The 18882-nt window shown below is 35.8% G+C and overlaps 1 protein-coding gene across 2 annotated transcripts in view; it reads left to right on the top strand.

Moving 5' to 3' along the window:
* LOC131066778 (uncharacterized) overlaps positions 1–18882 on the top strand; it is a 99295-nt gene that overhangs the window by 63307 nt on the left and 17106 nt on the right. For both annotated transcript variants that reach the window (XM_058001616.2, XM_058001617.2), the window contains exons 7-9: positions 15958–16065; positions 16157–16298; positions 16400–16565. In XM_058001616.2, the coding sequence (XP_057857599.2) occupies positions 15958–16065; positions 16157–16298; positions 16400–16565 (416 nt within the window). The remainder of the gene's footprint in view (positions 1–15957; positions 16066–16156; positions 16299–16399; positions 16566–18882) is intronic.

Genomic DNA, 18882 nt, shown 5'->3' with positions numbered 1-18882 from the left:
ATATTGAGATTGGTAGAGTTTCACTGAGATTGCCCCCCCATTTAGTCATTCATAGGTTTAGTTTAGCATATCCTTCTCTAAATCCCTTATCTTTTGTCCTTTTTTGAAATCTTGGTTAGTATTAGGAAAACCCAGTTCCTCATTGGTTAAGTAGTTGCAAGAACCAACTTTCATAGAAAGTACATAAGGCCCCTTGATGAAACAACAAACACAACGAACACTGGTGCTTATCCACACGTAGAGAACCTACATATTAGAAACTTGGAGTTGCCTCAATTGATCCTTAGGCGAAATCTTCAGCATTCGGGGAAGCTTTGTTCAAGAAAGGATAAGGTACCTTGGGGTATTTTATTCTATGTTTGATCATGTATAAAAGACACATCAACAGTCCCCCAATCAAGTTTGCCTATGTCCTCCAAAAGAAGTTCAAGGCAATGTGTTGCGCAAGGTGTGCAAAAAATTGTCTTATGTTTGTCTTGGAGCAATCTCCTAGTTGCCACGTATGTTGTTGCATTATCAGTTATGATTTGTTTCACATTGTCTATGCCCATTGCATGACAACTTCCTCCAACATTAGATACGATGTTTCTATATTTTTTATTTTGTAAGAGGCATCCAACAATTTCCAAAAATTCACCTCACCATTTAAAGCTATTGAAAAATTGATAATAGTGCGGTTTTTCCCATTCATCCACCCATCTGGAAGAATATGGCAGCCATATTTTTTCCATTGCTTCTTTTGTTTTTCCACTATTAGCCTTTCCCTTTTGGTTGCATTCATAAGCAACCTACAAGCACAAAGTGTAAGTACAAATTTTTAATTTTTAAACATGAAAAAATAGTCCGAATTCAACAAATTACTATAAATTAATGAACATAAATTTAACCTAAAATTCAACATAAATTACTATAAATATAAATTAACGAACCTCCCACTCAAGTCTGTACAAGAAGGTGCCTTATGGCCTTTCCCCACAACTGCCAATGCAGTTACCAAATTTTCTCAATCAGGGCTACTCCCCACATTGAAAGGAATGTTGTTGAAGCACCAAAAATCAGCACATACTATACCTGCATGCTCATGCACCTCCTTGTTCTACCCTAAAGATTCCAATGATGGTTGTGTTCCAGGTGTGCTTTTGGGCACAAAAAAATTGTTTCTCATGTAGGTGTAGGTATTGGCACTCTACTTTAAGTAGATGAAGTGGAGAGCGATGTGCTTAAGATGGGCGGACCATGAAGAGATCCCACTATGCCTTGACATGCCATATCTTCGTTTGATTTTGGTTGCACTTGAGGATCATGACCGCTAGCTATGGATGTCTATGTCTTCTCCTTTTGTAATTTTTCTTTTCTGCCAATGCAAGTAGGGCATTTATCTCTCTTTTTATCTCTTTAGCGGTCTAGGTATAGGGCTTGGCATCATGATGAGTAATGCGTACAAGATGGTATTTGAGGTCATAGTTGAAAAAATCGCAATAAACTCACAAGAATTGTTAGTATTCATGTGCTATTCATGGCCACACACACTTGTGGTCTAACTCGTGGTCAATTTTTGGCCTAAATCTGCCACAATTTTTTCTAATAAAATCGTTTGTACTTGCCATAAACTGGTCAACAAAAAGATAAAACAAAAACCCTGCAAGAATGCCCATTTTTTTGCTTGTTTCGATCTCTGTTTAGGGTAGGTGATGGCTGTTTAAGGCACACAACAGCTATAAGCAAGGGGATGTGGGTGATACACCACCCTTATGTGATGTGAAGGATGCAGAGCATCTAGGGTGTCAACTATTTGGAATTCAAGCCAGATAGATCGCTGAACAAGACGGAGAACGGTTCGCTAGTATTCGTGGCAACTATGATATTAATTTCTATATTACAAATTTGATTTGATAATAATTTCTATATTTCAAAATATGATATTATTTTCTATATTACAAATTTGATTTTATATGAGAATGAACACATGCTATATTAAGATGGAGCCAGAGAAAGGTATGAGAACGGTTCAGTAGTAGAAATCAATATAAATCAAATTTGGTTTCATTGTGTATATATATTTAATTTATCAACTTTATTAGAGGGCTAGATAAGAGTATAATTTAATATGTACTCTTGAAAGGCATAAAATAAAATAATTTGAATATACTTTTTTTTTTTGATCGATAAAAGGCCGAGGCCAAATTTTATTTCTATTATAATAAATATTACATCTCCATTCAGTGTGGGCACCGGTAGGAAAGAATGGAGATAAGAAAACCTCCGGTCTAGCTCAGATCCTTTACGGGATCAGATAATACAAAAATTTATAAATTTTACAATTCCTCTTTTGAGGGAAGAAGCTGTCTCTTATAATCATTCCAATTTCTTTCTCTACATAATTTCTTTGCAAATTTTTGCTAGAATGGGTCTATCCTTTCTGCCTTGGCGGTGCCTCTGATACCTTGAGTATCATCTTTCATTCCTGTCTCCCGTATCTGCAAAACCATATTACATATTTCTCTGCCAAAGTATTAGTAGCATTGTTTACATAAATGAAATGTAAGCTCATTATACGAATGTATATAGCATTCTGCCCTTTATAGGGGAATTATAGCCTCGCTATCCCTTAGCTTATAGCCACCTGAATCTTGTGGGTAACAAATTAAGATATTAGCTAGGCTACAATTATGCCTTCTATAAGAAAGAATAACGATCAATCACTATTAGTTCCAACAACATTTCTTAGAAACTTTAAACCTGCAATAAACCAAATTCATCCTTGCCATATCATAGATGAGGGGCATAAACATATATATATGTATATACATATGCATACATATAAGCATTGAAGGACAGAATTGCCGTTTATATAGACATATGCATATAAAATTATATATGACAGAACAGAAAGAATAGAGAGCATAGACATATGCATAAGAATATATAATTCCTTCTATATATCTGCAAACATCTATATGCCTGAACGTATTCCCCTTCTTTCATTCAAAATCCCCTTACTCGAGCAACCATATATTCCATACCTCATATTACCCATATTATACCCATGAAAGCCCCATATATTTAAGGAAGTAATTCATAAGCACAGCAGATAAGTCAGACAAATGGGCATCCTGTAAAGAAACCTATATTACCATATAGCCATCCTAGCTGTAACCAAAGATATCTGTTTAGCAACTACCAAAAGCATACGTATTAGTTCATTGTCTAATATGTTTTCTTTCACTAGCCGATATATAGTAAGCCGAGAGTCAGAACTCATAAGAAACAATTTTCCAAATACCCCTATAAAGAAAACAAAGGCACTAGGCCTAATAAACCCTAACCAACGTTAGTAGGAGATGCTGGTTCAGCATTGATATTAATCCCCTCCCATTCCAGATAATTCTCGAACCAATCTTCTCGCTTTGGAAGAGTTACCTGCATCAGCCAAAGCAGAAATTCCAAGCTTCTTCCAATCTCCTCCCTTCTAGCCTCGAAGTTCCCTATTTCTCCCACACACAAAATTAAGTATCTAGGTACTGGGCAGGAATTCTCAATCAGGATATCATAACGTTTAGGACGCAGAATTGTTAATTCCTCATCAATGTTGAGCAAAACCAAATTAAGGTCTACCAAGATGGAAGGGATAAAGATATTTCTGCAGAGTTATTCTATATGCTCCTTATTCCTATCTACCTGCAGCGCCACTGCTATAAACATGTCGGCAACATCGCTGATCGCCCTTGTTCTGTCCTCGCTGTTGATGTATTCCTTGCCTAATACCTTCTGAACTGCATGAATCACTACCTCCTGAGGGAATAAGATGATTTCTTTGAATCGCTTCTTAGAGATTTCTCCAATGAATGCCATTTGTCTCTTTGAGCTCTTAAGTCTGATAATAGTGTCCATATTTCAGATTTTCAGAGTTCCTTCTAAGCCAAGCGATATGCCCGAACTTCTAGAGTTGATGCTATTTAAGAGCCGAAATCCATCATTATAACGAATGTTGAGTTATTACCTACTTGATATATGAGTGCTTTCATCTGTGTTAACTGCTCCGTATCTTTATTATAAATCATAGCTAAGCTAAAATCTATACAAGTGACTATTACAGATAGTTCCGTAATCCTCATGTAAATAAGCTCTTGTAAGCTTAATAATGAGCAGTACTATCAATTCCGATCTGTTGCTTACGAATCCTACTTAATCATGATTAAGAGTGTGAAAGACTAATGAATAATCGGCATGATGTAATATATCCAAATGTGCCTAAGATTTATCAGAACAAGTTGAAGCGAGGAAATCTTGAAGCGTGTCCAAAACTCTTACAAAACCTCGAGCAGAGGGGAGAAACCCATTATAAGTAACTATAACTTAGAAGAATAACAATCTTAGCCTCAGATAATATATGATATACCTATCAATATGTATCCTGACAATACAATAATCTAAATATTTAAATGTATATTAGAACAAAGTATAAATAGATAAATATAAATATATATGTATATATAAATATATATATATAAGTATATATAAATGTGAGGAACTATATACATATATATGTATATATATATATCTAGTGATATACACACATATATATAAGAATATATTTATATATATATATATAAATATATGTATATAAATATATATTTATAAAGGGGAAGAGGGCCATTGAAGAAGAGTGCTCTGCAGTCTGTCCTAATATACCCAAATATATATATATATATATACATATATATGTGTGTGAATATATATATATATATATATATATATATATATATATATGTGACTATATCTGAGGCTCTATTATCCACCGTGCCATTATAAAGGATCGGCTACAGCGGCCTCTGAGAGCTTGGGAATGAAATACTCATAAATGCATAAGGTGAAATGAGACCGGGCTATCCTTACTATTTATTCCGAAGATATTCTCATCCTAAAGATATCCAAGATTCCATCTGCCCCAAGATTGGCTAACTTATCTGCAATAGTATTGCCTTCCCTATAAATATGCTTAACTGAGAATTCTTCAAAGTATTTGGTCAAATCCAGGATTCGAAGCAATTCTGCTTCCAATTTCCAATTTGACACTTTTCTAGTTCTAACCGCATTAATGGTTAAGGTTGAATCTCCTTCAATTTCCAGATTTTTAATCTTGAGAGACTTAGCTAGAATCAATCCCTCTCTTAATGCTGTGAATTCAGCCATGTTGTTCGTAGTTTTTCCAATGGGTTTATTAATGCTAGCCAGTAATGTTCCATCATCTTGGTGGATAGCACAACCTATACCTGCCACTCCAGGATTCCCACGAGATGCACCATCAAAATTTAACTTAGCCCAACCCTTTCGTGGTGGCTCCCATTTTGTTAACTTCCTATCTATTTCAGCCTGACTACCTCCACTCCCTATATATGGAGGAATAATCAAGCCCATCCATTTAGATCGTAGAACCTCATCCCATCTGGTTAAGTTAATATTCTTTTTTTGCATAAGTCTTAATCTATTATTAGTTTTTTCCACTATGGCTGCTTCAATCTTATTTAGAAGAGATTCTACCCTCATGTTCTTCTCTTTAAAAACTCTCCTGTTTCTCTCCTTCCAAATTTTCCATATGAGAATTGCCGGTGCTATAGTCCATACTAAATGGTATATATCATTTGTCTGAGGAGGGTGCCAACTGAGCAACCAGTCTGAAATATCCCTAGGTCTCGGGGTCTGCCAGCCTAGGCTAGAGCAAAGCCAATCCCAACAACTTTGACTAAATTTGCAATTGAGAAGCAGATGGTTAGCATCTTCTTCCTCCGATTCACATAGAGGGCATCTCGATGGTCCTGAGAATCCTAATTTGGAAAACCAATCTGCGGTGAGAATCCTTTTTTGGGACGCTGCCCATGTGAAGATTCCAGCTTTAGGAAGACCAATGTTATTCCAACATAAGCTTACTGGTATATTAGGATTGGGTATTATCCGTCTGTGTTTTAAGAGTGAATATCCTACTTTAGCTTTATAATTGCCCGAAGAACTACCTACCCATATTATCCTGTCTTTCCCACTATGAAATGATAAATGCCTATGCCGCAGATTATTCCAGAGGATTTCCATATCTGCATTTGCCAAGTTCAGTTCATCGAGAGATTTCCACTCCCAACCCAAAGCAGGATCATCCGAGGTAAATTTAATGTAATCCTTTACAAACCTGCCCCTGATTGTTTTGCATTGATTAATGACATCTTCGCTTATACCTATTTTGTCTAAGGCTGTATAACCCCCCCAAGAGTCTTCCCAAAACAGTGCCTCAGATCCTTCCGCAATATCCCATGTAAGATAATTACTGATCACCTCTCTGCATTCGAGCATAAAGTTCCAAACTTTGGATCCCTTGGGGAATATCTCCGTCCTAAATATACAATCAGGGTTAGAGTTTGTGAGATATTTAGCCTTGAGAATTTTAACCCATTTAAGATCAGGTTCCGAGTACATCTTCCAGACTAACTTCGCCCCTAGGGCCATGTTTTGTTCTCCCAAATCCTTGATGCCAGCTCCCCCTATATTAATAGGTTGGCAAATTTTATCCCAAGAAATTAAAGCAAATTTCTTTTTGTCCGAAGTCATATTCCAAAAGAACTTCCTCATTTTTTTAACCATTTCTTGTCTAGCGCCTTTTGGTAATTGCTGACAGGACATTCGGTAAATCGGTATTGCCGCCATAACTGCTCTTAAAAGAGTGATCCTTCCTGCCGAAGAGAGGCATTTGTTCTTCCAAGCATTTAACCTAAGATCCATCTTTTCTAAGATATCTCTCCATAATGAATTAATGTTCTTTCCCTTATCCATTGGAATTCCTAAATATTTACAGGGAAGTTTCCCTTTAGCAAAGCCTAAGATAAGACAAATATCTGTTTCTATGCTTTGAGATGTATTGAAGAAAAAGATCTCTGATTTTCTCTTATTTACCTCCTGACCGGAAGCTAGTGCATAGGTGTCCAATATCCTTTTGAAAGCAATGGCTTCAATCCTGTTTGCACTCCCCATCAGCATTGTGTCATCAGCAAACTGTTGGTGGGTAATTGCCTCCAATCCCTCTGTTATTTTAATGCCTTTAATAACCTGATCCATTCTAGCCCTAGTTATGATTCTCCCAAGAGCTTCTGCCATAATGATATATAAGAAGTGGGATAAAGGATCTCCTTGCCTAATCCCTCTAGATATCTGAAAAAAACCTTCCGGGGTGCCATTGATAAGCATTGATACCCTGGGTGATGATATGCATTCAAATATTAGGTTAATCCATTGTTTAGAAAAACCAAAGGATTCTAAACATTTGCATAGAAATCTCCAATCCACTTTATCATACGCTTTTTTAATGTCTAATTTAATTAACATAGCAGCTGATCGATTCTGTTGTATCGAATGGATGGATTCTTGGGCAATGATTATGCCATCGAAGATAGATCTACCAGGCACAAATCCAGTTTGTTCCTCTGCAATAATGTATGGGAGGACACCTTTTAATCTATTAGCTAAGGTTTTAGTGAATATTTTATATATTGTGTTGCATAAGGATATGGGTCTAAAGTCTTCAAAATTTCCTGATTCCTCCTTCTTTGGAATCAAGGTGATAAAAGTGTTGTTGATCTCCCTCAAAATACTTCCAGAATTTCTTACAGCTTCCAGTGCTTCCACCACCTCCTTACCTATTATGTGCCAGCATTTTTGAAAGAAACACGTAGGAAAACCATCTGGACCAGGGGCCTTATCAGGGTTAAGTTGCCCCAGTGCTGCTTTTATTTCTGTTTCAGTGAAATTGCTGTTAAGTGCTTTATTTTGATTTTCCGATATTATCTTGGGAATATTCCTAAGCATTGTTAGCCTTGAATCTATCGAGGAGGATTCTGAGCTAAATAGTGTTTTAAAGTGGTCCACTGCTTCTCTAGCAATGTCCTTCGTATCTTCCAATAGTATGCCGTTATTGCTCATAATCTTGTGTATACTATTAGTATTCCTCCTGTTTTTCGTGTTGTTGTGAAAGAATTTGGTATTCCTGTCCCCATTTTGAAGCCAATTTTCTCTCGATTTCTGCTTCCAAAATATTTCTTCCTTTGTTAACGTCTCCTCATACTTTCCGAGGAGCTCTTTTTCTTTGAGAAAGCTGTCCTGGTCCATACCGTGTCTAAATATTATTTCATTTAGTTCGCAGATCTCCTTTTCTAATGAAATTTTAGTTTCAAATATGTTACCGAAAATTTCACCATTCCATTTCAGTAACTTGCTTTTGATATATTTTAATTTATTGACTAAACAGAACATTTTTGATCCCTGAAACTTCACTTCCGACCACCACTTGGAGATTAGTTCATAGAAGTTCGGGTTTTGCATCCACATTTTTTCGAATTTAAAAGGACAACACCGTGGTGTTGCCTCACCCTCAATGTTGAGGATGATAGGATAATGATCAGATCCAGATGATGGGAGTAATGATGCTGAAAGATTAACTGATAGATCACTCAGTTTCCCCCTTATTAGAAATCTATCTAATCTTTCTGTGATTTGTGTAAAACCTGATCTTCTATTGTTCCAAGTATACAGTCCATTACTAGTTTCTATATCTATTAGATTGTATTGTGTAACCCAGTCTCGGAAGTCTTTTAGGGACTGCGGTTCCCTTCTAATACCCCCCTTCTTTTCTGATAATTTTAAGATAGCACTAAAGTCTCCTCCTAGAATAACTGGAGTAGTGGGGTCTAGCCCCATCACGAAAGAAATCTCAGCCCAAGCTCTACGCTTTCCGGCGTCTGAAACCGGGCCATAGATGTTTATTAGTATAAATGTGAGATTGTTGTGTTTGCTAGTGACTTTTCCTAATAACCAGTTTCTGTTTCCTGCTAATGGACAGAATAAAATATTACGCGGGTTCCAAATAATTCCTACACCACCTGAAGCGCCCAAAGCTTCCACAAATTCACCTCTAAGCATACCTAATTTTCTTTTGAAAGCCTCGGCTTCCTCCTGGGCTAATTTGGTCTCTTGTATAAGAACAATGTCATGTTTCCATTTTATAATGTTGCGTCTGATTAGACGCTGCTTGTTAGGGGCATTCATACCCCTAACATTCCATGTCGAGATTTTCATTGGGCTGTGGGAAGGCCCTTCCCCTTCCCAGCATCAAAGAAGGCTGTTAATTTGCCTTGATCCTTTGCATTCCCGTCCTTCCTTCTTAATTCACACAGTGATTTTCTACCCCTACTTTTAACTTCTTTAGCACAATCAGATAAACTTTTCCCAGCATAGATATTTTTTATTCCTAAGGTTTGCTGGATATCTTTCCCTTCTTTATCTTCATCCTCATTCAGTTGAGAATGAACTGCTGAAAAAACATTAGCGGAATAAGGAATGATATCTCCTTCCCTATACTCATTATTGTCTTCCTCATCCATAGAAGCCATGAGCTCCTGAATTAGGAAACTCTTCTTAGCTTCCTCTTCCGGGGTAAGATTTTCGATTTCGTTATTATTGAAGACCTCTAAAACTGTAGCAACTCTAGATGATACTTCCTCTTGTCCTTCCTCAATTCCCTGTTCCATGTTTTTTATTTCAGGGGTAGATCTCAATGAATCCACCGTATCAGAGATCCTTTTTGACATCTCTAATAGGGCTGCTTCTTTAATAGAGTTAGCCTCCTCTATTATTCTATCTAGGTTATTGATATTCCTTATCTGGTTGGGCTTATCTTCATATGGGGTGACCTCTAAGGGTGAAGTAGGTTGAATATTGGGAGAGACCAGGGAGAAGTTTTTATGAAATTCTATTACAGGGTTTTCCTTTCGAACATCTCTTTTAATCTGATCTGGATACGATTTTAAGCAGATATCAGTTTCATCTAATTCCCCACTGTAGAAGGTGGGATATATGTTCCACTCCCCCCTATTTGTAGCTATCGTGGTGGCTTTTAAAACTGAAATATTATTGCCTGTTTCAACTAAAATTTTAATATGCTTGCTTAAATCCTTTCTATCCAATCCTTCACAGCCCAAAAAAGTCCCAAAATGTTCCCCTATGCATTCTAAGATTTTGAAATCTATACATTCTACTAGTAATGAACCCAAATTAATCCATCTAGGGCATTTAATTAAGATCTGAGAGTAAGGATCAAAATTCGGCCTCCATTCACAGCACAGGAAGCCATGTCCTTTATAAAATTTTAATTTACCATATAGGATATCATTTTTTATATTTCGATTTTCGCACAGAATAGACAGGAAATTATTTTCCAAGAGAGTAATACTTACCTTTCCCGGATATAGGGCATACCACCAGTTGATAATCTCCTTTATATCTTTTCCAAACCCATTCCATTTCACAAATACCCCATTTTGGCTGTAAATGCTCCATTGTGGTTCCATTAATTTCGACGGTATGTTACATATTGTCCTCTGCTTAATCTCAGGTTTGGGTTTGAAAACCCTAATTTTCCCGAGTGGAACAAGATTAGCTCCAGATGCCGGAGATTGCCTTGTCTGGTCGAATTTGTGCCTATTGAAATTTAATGAGACATCTTGAAGCTTGCCCATCTTCCTTTTAGTTTTTTTTGAATAAAAGACCTGCCATTTCCCGTCGGTAGAAAGCGCATTTGCTTCGGTTTTGCCTGCCTTGAGTTCTTCTTTTTTCCCTGTTCTGCCCGGCCCGAAAGCCGATATCCACCTTGCATTCAATGTATTATTTGCATGCGTTTCTGATGCGTGGCGTTTCTTACATGGCGGGCTAAAGACAGTAATGCTTTCCGGGCATGTGGCAAAAACTTGTCTGCGCCCTCCTGACGGATTGTGTTTATTAATCGCTGCTTTTTGATTTCGCATTTTCGCATAGCTCCATGGAGTTACACCTTCATTTTTCGTTAATTTGTTATAGTTAACATGTCTAATGTTTATGATATAATTTGAATATATTTTAAATGCATAGTCTACTTTTAAATATAAGATCGATGGTTCAACAAGATGGAGAACTGTTCACTAGTATTCGTGGCAACTATGATATTAATTTCTATATCACAAAACTATGATATTAATTTCTATATTACAGATTTGATTTGATTTGAGAATGAACAAATGCTATATTAAGATGGAGCCGGAGAAAGGTATGAGAACGGTTCACTAGTAGAAATGGATATAAATCAAATTTGGTTTCATTGTGCATATATATTTAATTGATCAACTTTATTAGAGGGCTAGATAAGAGTATAATTTAATATATACTCTTGAAAGGCATAAAATAAATTAATTTGAATATATTTTTTTATTTTAAAAAAATTAATTTTACTTCATTGTGTAATTTAATTTCTATTTTATTTTAACATATTCATTATTAGGTGTTCGCCATTTTATTTTATTTTAATTAATTTTAAATATATGTAATGACTTTTATGTATTTAATTTAATTTATTATTTGAAATATTATATTTTTTTGTTGAATATCAATATATATATTTTGTAAGTAATATGTATCTTTTTGAAGACCATTTTAAAAAATTTATATATTTTCAAATGTCTGATAAATTTGCCGAGTTTTTCCCCGGGTTTTTGGTGAGTCCCGAGTTTTTTAAATTTTTGGGGCATGCCGAGTCCGAGTTTAGGCGATTTATGCCTCCATAGTGTAGCTTCTGACATTTAATGCAAATAATTAACCTAGACATTGACCCTTGAAACGACGTATTTCCAAGTAGGGTCTCTAGCTCCAATAGGAGTGCCTGTAATTGGTGGTGGCACTGATGGGGCAGAGTTTGAGGCTGAACCTGATCTAGAAGCTTCTCTATTTGGCATTATATTATGTATATAACCTACACATACAAAGTTAAAGCACAACATTCTAATTTTAAATACAAAAAAATGAACCGAAATTAAACATAAATCACCAAAAATCAGCTTAAAATTAGTTTGAATTAATATAAATTAGTGCAAATCAGTACAAATTCAATATAATCTAAAGATACTAAACATTTTATTCCAAAAAAAAGGTTAAAATAAAAAGAAGCTGTGGATGCAAAAGATATTGAATTCATTTAAAAAATCAGAAAAAAATTGTGATGAATCAATTTTTTTGGAATTTAAATGCAAAAATACTACATAGTTTTAGCATATGATCATTTTTTAACCGAGATTTTGGATTTTGCAGCCAGAATGGAGAAAAATGTTTAAAAAAGCAAAAAACAAAAAAAAAAGAATTGACTTGTGCTTCAAAATTACCTTCCATATTTGCTAAAAATCCTGTTTAGATTTTCATTCGAAGATACAAAAGCGTTTCGAATGCTATGTGGAAGGTGGGAGGGCATTGGGGGTTTTAGACAACAAAAATCGCCTCTTTTTTTGTAATGTCCCCTAATGGGACCTACTGATGTGTTTTTCATGCACATGAGAACACAAAATAAAATACCCAAAAGTATTTTGGATTTGTTGAGTTTTCCATGGCACCTTGATTTTGGTGCCCAACCTTTGACTTGGGCGCCATTTCTCCTTGAGCAAGGAATTTGTCTTGCTTCTCTCTAGACTCAGTCAGTTTTGAACATTTTCCATGATTAGGATGCCATTTTGGGAATTGAAGTGATTTCCATGCCTTAGAGGATTTTCAGTGCTTTCCACTTCTGGAATGGGAGTCCACACTTAGCCATTTTTTTGATCAATTAGCCTGCTTTTTCAAATTTTCTGGATTTAGAAGTGTTCAGGAATGCTCAGTCTTCAGTGTTTGCCTGCGAACAACCTGCCACAAATAGACTTTCCAAAAATAGTAAGTGTTTCAAAATGTTAGGATTAGGGCAAAATATGCTATAAAAGCACTTACTAAAAATAGAAACTTACTAAAAAATGGAAATTGCTGAAAACACTAAGTTTGTTTTTTGGCAAAATTAGACCAATCCAGGAGGCAGTGAAATCCCTAAAAAATAGCAACTTTCTAAAAATAGAAAGTTGCTCAGAATTTGCTCAAATTTCATGTGTAGCTTCCTTGAAGGTGGCTGATTTCAATGCAATGCTCATTTTTTCCAAAACCCTAAAGGAAAGGCCTCAAATCCAAGTCTGAAGGGCAAAACCCTAAAACGGGCAAAACAAACTCTAGACTTGGCCAAATTCACTCAAACGACTTGCAGTGATCAAATCGACCTCCAAACACTTGCAAACTGAGGAGACTAACGAGACTGCCGCAAAGAGACCCAACAAACAAAAGGTTAAAGACCGAGAGGGCCTAAAAAGTAGGGGGGGCCCATTTGCAATGGGGTGATGTGTGAAAACGTCACAACAAACAAGAACCCGTTCAACAACTCGAATATCAGGGGGATGAGGAGAATGATTCATGAGGAACCAAATATCAGAAAAAATATCCATCATATGCTCAGAAACTGAAGAAGAAAGACTTTGTCCATGGTTATGCAGAGCATTGTCTAAGTTAACCTCACATTTGAAATTCAGACCATGTAAATACTAAAAAAGATTTATAAACACAGCTTACCACTGAATTTTTCATGAGGAGTTTATGAGAGAAAGTTCTTCTCACCCAGGCTTTCCCATTGAAAAGAACATAGCATTTTATTGCCTCATTCATTGTTGTCCCTGGAAATAAGATTGTTGAACAAAATCCATATCTATTTGCAGGAGATGACCGTAAGACTGTAACAGATCCATGCAATTGGATTAGAAGACTGAGATTACCTGGAATGAATAAATTAAATGGGGAGTAATGTGCAAAAACTTGTGGCCAATGACTAATAATTTATAAACCATTTTGTAAGCTTACCCAAGCCAATAACACCATTCTTTGGAAGTTCCCATTTCTGAATGGGGATGTGGATGCGATACTTTCTTGGTAGAAACATGATTCTTGATATGTAGCAGAGCAAAAAAGATGGACAAAATAAAGGAGAAACCCAAATTAATAGCCAATGCACAAAAGTTCATGTGTAAGAAGGCCGGACCAAAAATGATAAATGAAATGTCCTTTGCGTATGGATTAATAACGAGTAGCTTGTCAATAAAGATTCATTTAAACCTGCACATATGAATGACAGGAAGAAATGACCTTCGACAAGTATTCATTGCAGTGCGAAACATGCGGGGGACAATTCAAATCATTCACAAATTTGAACCTGCATACAATGAAAACGGTTAGCCAAAAAGCACTTGTTTGAAAAGGAAGATTCCTTTTTTATAATCTCACGAAAGGCTAGGGGATTACGCAACTCTTGAAACGCAAGTGTTCTGAAAACAAGAGATCAGGTAAGCTAGTTTCTTCGTTATAGCAATCGTTGATCTCATAAAATTCAATTTTTTCCAAATTTTTCCATGCTTCCTGAAGAATATACTTAATTTTCCAATTTATGAAGGAATTTAATTTGAAGGGAGTCTCCCTAAATACTGAGACTTTTAATATTTTTCTTCTGAGCCAATTGCAAACCTGACAACAATGCTTGAGCCTTTGCTTCATTATTTGTACCAATTGGTAGCTTAATTGCCAAAGCTGAAACTACATTTCCTGAATGGTCTCTTATCACACAGTTTGCACCCGAAGTACCTGGGTTGCTTCTTGAAGCACCATCAAAATTTAATTTCACTATTGGAGATGGACCTTACTTCTGATTGAGAACTTTTGAGGCTTGAAACTTTCTGAAGGAGGGACTTCTAAAATTTCCATTTGCCTACAATAGATAAATCCCAAGAAGAATAACATAAATTTGCAAGGCCTCTGTCATTCAAATGAGTCAATACCAGCTCAGAAATAGAGACTTCAATTTTGAAATTTGCTTCCTCTAATGATAAAGCTTCTTTTTTGAATATCTCCTTCGGTTCTTTTTTAGCCAAATATTCCAAATAATAAGTGAAAGAGAAATAAGCCACAAAGAAGAGAAAGTTGAATTCTTATTGAAAGTAGGCCAATTGCAAAATAAATCCCACAGAGGATTTGGAAAAGGTGTGGACCAGTTTAGTTTAGAACATAATGGTATCCAGCACTCATGAGAAAATGGACATGTTAGGAGAAGATGATTCACATTCTCTTCTACTTCTCCACATAGAATGAACTTAAATGGTTGAGAAATTCTCAATTTTACCAATCTATCACTTGTAAGAATTTTATTGTTTAATGCCAACCAGGCAAAAACTCTTGCATGCTTAGGGCTAGCAGTGAAACCTGCATTTTTTTTCTTAAATGCCTTCTATTTACTTCCTTGCAGAACAAAATAAATTATAGTAATGTCCATGAGTGACTAGAGCCAGTCAAGGGGACTCAAAAGTACACAGATACGGTAGGAAATTGCTAGTAAGATGAAAACACAAGGTAGTATGAAGTAACCGAATACTAAAAATATGACTAGAGGGGAATCCAAAAGCAGTTAAACCCCAAAACAAATGCAGCTAAAATCCAAACCAAATGCATATGAGATTTGTAAATTATTTATGCAAATCTCATTATTCCTGCAAGCAACTTTAGTTGTTTATGATATCTCGAGAGATATTTGTGAGCACTGATGTTCAGCTACTCTAGCTGTTCGAGACCCACAAATCATTCTGAATGGAGCACATAAATTTTTGGAATATGTTCTTGAATTTGTTCGGGACTTGGCTAGAATTCAGATTGGCAAAGAAGAATATGGTCCCTGGGTTTCTTTTATAGGGACTATGTTTCTATTTATCTTTGTTTCTAACTGGGCAGGTCCTCTTTTTCCTTGGGGAATTATTAATCTTGCAAATTACCTAACCATTTCGGATAACCAAATAGTTTTAACTTTTGTTTTTGTTGCAATTGGTTGCATTTAACTATTTTTCATTAGTATCACTTCCAGTTAGAAGCCCTGATCATTGTGTTATGTTTATATGGCTTATGCAATCTTTCTTCTTGCTCTCAACAGACATGGAATACTATTGCCCTTTTTCCAAGACTGTTGTTCTTGATCTATTAATAGATAACTACTCACTTAGATTTTGAAAGTCATTGTAGGTATGTTATGGATGAGCTTGGTTCAGCAATGCGACATAGCGACGTGCCAAATTTCAAAATTGCCCCATTTTTGTTCATGCCTGATGGGAAAATAACTTCGGCTATAAGGTATTATTTTGGTTGATGTACTTTCCCTTTTTCTTTCTGAGTAAATATGTTTTGGGGTTATATTTCATGATGTAGAATTTGTTTGATATAGCTATTCTGTGATGTGGCCAAACAATGATGTACACAAGGGTGAAGAATGTACACGTGACTATTTGCCTGGCATTGGGGAGGACAAGCAACGCTCCTCACGCCTTACTGCTTGGTTTCACACCCCAGAAAATTATTTTATCCGGGTATAAATTTTGTTTTCTTGTATCATTAGTCTTTGAAATGGTATCTTTTCTGACATGCCTGTGCATGCACAATCACTTTTGTTTGGCTTTTACTTCTGCAGATGCATGAGCAATATTATCATAAACTCCATTCAACAGCCTTTAAGCATCCTGTTTACAGAGATTCACAAACACAAAGTATTCGTCCAAATGATGGTCGACCTCTCCTGGTTTATACAGACAATGCCCAAGTAGAAGAATACTTAAACCGCCCAGAGTTTGCACTTAGTGAGTTTCTTGCTGCTTCTCATTTATGCATGACTGTCCAAATGTATATGCAGATAATGAATAACCAACACAAAACATATTTTGGGTCTCTTGCTGGTGCATGTGGGTTAGAATATCTTAAGGTTTTTATGTGATTATTTCTAAGTTATAGTTTCATGTGTTTTTGATATTCCAACAAATAGAGAAATTATTATAAGGTTGAACTTTATTACTGGAACAACGTGAGCTAATTTTTATCCATGATTGCTAGTGGCAGTATGGTATGATTGTAGTTTATTTTAGTAATAAAACAGTCCTTTGTTGGAGCTATTAATTGTGATCTACAATGTAGGAGATAGCCAGGAGACAAAACTTTGAATTTGCAGAACTCAGATGCATAATATGCAGAAGCAAATGATAAACAAAAATTCAGAAATATAGCCAGGGGACAAAACTGAAAAATAAATTGAATGAATGATTCAATAATCGGATGATTACATTGAACGATATACACACGTATATATAGAGGTTACAAGACGATGTTCTATAATTAGAACATAACGTTAAAGTAAAAGATTAAAGAGCTAAAAGCTAAATTAAGCTTAAAAGCTAATTAACTAAAAAGAAAAAGCTAAATGCTAAATAAAGCTTAAAGGCTAATTGACTAAAAAGCTAAATGACCATTAAACAAGGAACTAATGGGTGACTAAAATCTAATTAAATATTCTAATACCCTCCCTTAATGGTCATTCTATCTACTAACTACCCTACAGAAGACATTGCAGGTCTTTTGATCACAAATGAAAAGAACACTTTGCTGCAATGGAGACCCTCCCTGGATCTGAAAAGTGTTAATGACCAAGAAATACCAAAATCCATCCAACCTGACGTTGGGTAACCAAACTGAAACTTGAAACCATGATTTTGAGGAAAATCGGAAAATCCTTTTGCAAAAGAGTATCAACTCCAAAACTGACTGCAAGATATCACGGTTGCAGATGTTCGCCCTGGTAGGTGCGACCCAATCTAACTGCAACAAAGCACGATTTTGAGGAAAAAACCGTCAAACCCTGAAATAGGAACCCTCAAAAGAAGAATTACGATTTTGAGGAGAAAATCGAAAAACCAAGAAATCTGAGGTTACAAATCATCGTTGTTGTGGAAAAAAAAAGGGTAAAACCCAGATAATTAAAATCTTACCCGAATATCACGGATTACAGATGAGATAATTTTTAAGGGAAAATTATAAACCCTGCGAACAATTTTTGAGGAAAAAATTGTGAAAACCCTCCCATGATTTTTTGTGGAAAAAATCAGAAAATCGACAGACAATTTTTCAGGAAAAAATCGTAAAAACCCTGGGACCTGTAAGACGAGGTCTGGCCTAAATCAATCTGATCAAGGCAACGATATTTAGATATCGTGAACATGCATTGTTTCCAGGTGTTGTGGTAGCTGTTGAACTTCTGACTGTGTTCCAACATGATGTTGGTCAAAGATGCCATCACAAAAATGGAGGTTGAACGAGGTCAACCTAGTGAAAGTATGAGACAAAAGAATCTAATTCAAAAATCAGAATAGAAGCAGCTGCACAAAAAATCTGAAACCCTGGAGGAGAATTCTGGCACGAATTCTAAGGTGCAAATTTCGAGGTTTGGAAGAAATCCAGAAATTAAAAAATTTCTGCAAACTTAAAATAGCATAAATGGTGCCCAAAAAAAACAGCAAAAATCCCAACGTCCACAGAAATAGCAGAAATTGTGAACTGTTTTTAAATTCCAAGGCAAATTTGCTGGCACAAAATTCGAGGTGCAGAAAACGAGGCACCCAGAAAAATCTGAGACCAACCCAAAAAAGCTCTCGAAAAACCCACTAAGAATCTGATAACAGAATGCAAATCTGACGGCTCAAAAATTGAGGCACGGAAAACGATGCACCCAAAAAATTTGACGATGACCCAATTGAGGTCTCGAGAAACCCACCAAGAATCTGCAACCAGAATAAAATTTTGACTTGAACTAAAGGGTCAAAACCCTAGTCGAAAATTGCAGAAACCCTAGGAAAATTTTCAATCTGCAAAAAGAAACCTCCAGGTTATAGGCCCGAAAATCTCCAGAACCCTAAAAAAAACATGCACTGCTGCCCAACACAAAAATTCGCCCACGAACCAGAAGCCCTCGAAACCCTCAAAAAGCTTTCAAAAAAGCAAAATTGTTTTTTTTTTAATAAAAAAACTATAAAAAGATCTGGTAAACATTCTAGAAAGAAGGCCATGAATTTTTATTAAAAAATTCGCCAAACTTAAAAAGAATCTCATCGACCTGCTCTGATACCATGA

This window comes from Cryptomeria japonica, chromosome 2 (genome assembly GCF_030272615.1).
Source record: "Cryptomeria japonica chromosome 2, Sugi_1.0, whole genome shotgun sequence".
Classification (NCBI taxonomy): domain Eukaryota; kingdom Viridiplantae; phylum Streptophyta; class Pinopsida; order Cupressales; family Cupressaceae; genus Cryptomeria; species Cryptomeria japonica.
The sequence above is the reverse complement of the archived record's forward strand: the minus strand, read 5'-3'. Positions and strand labels throughout refer to the sequence as shown.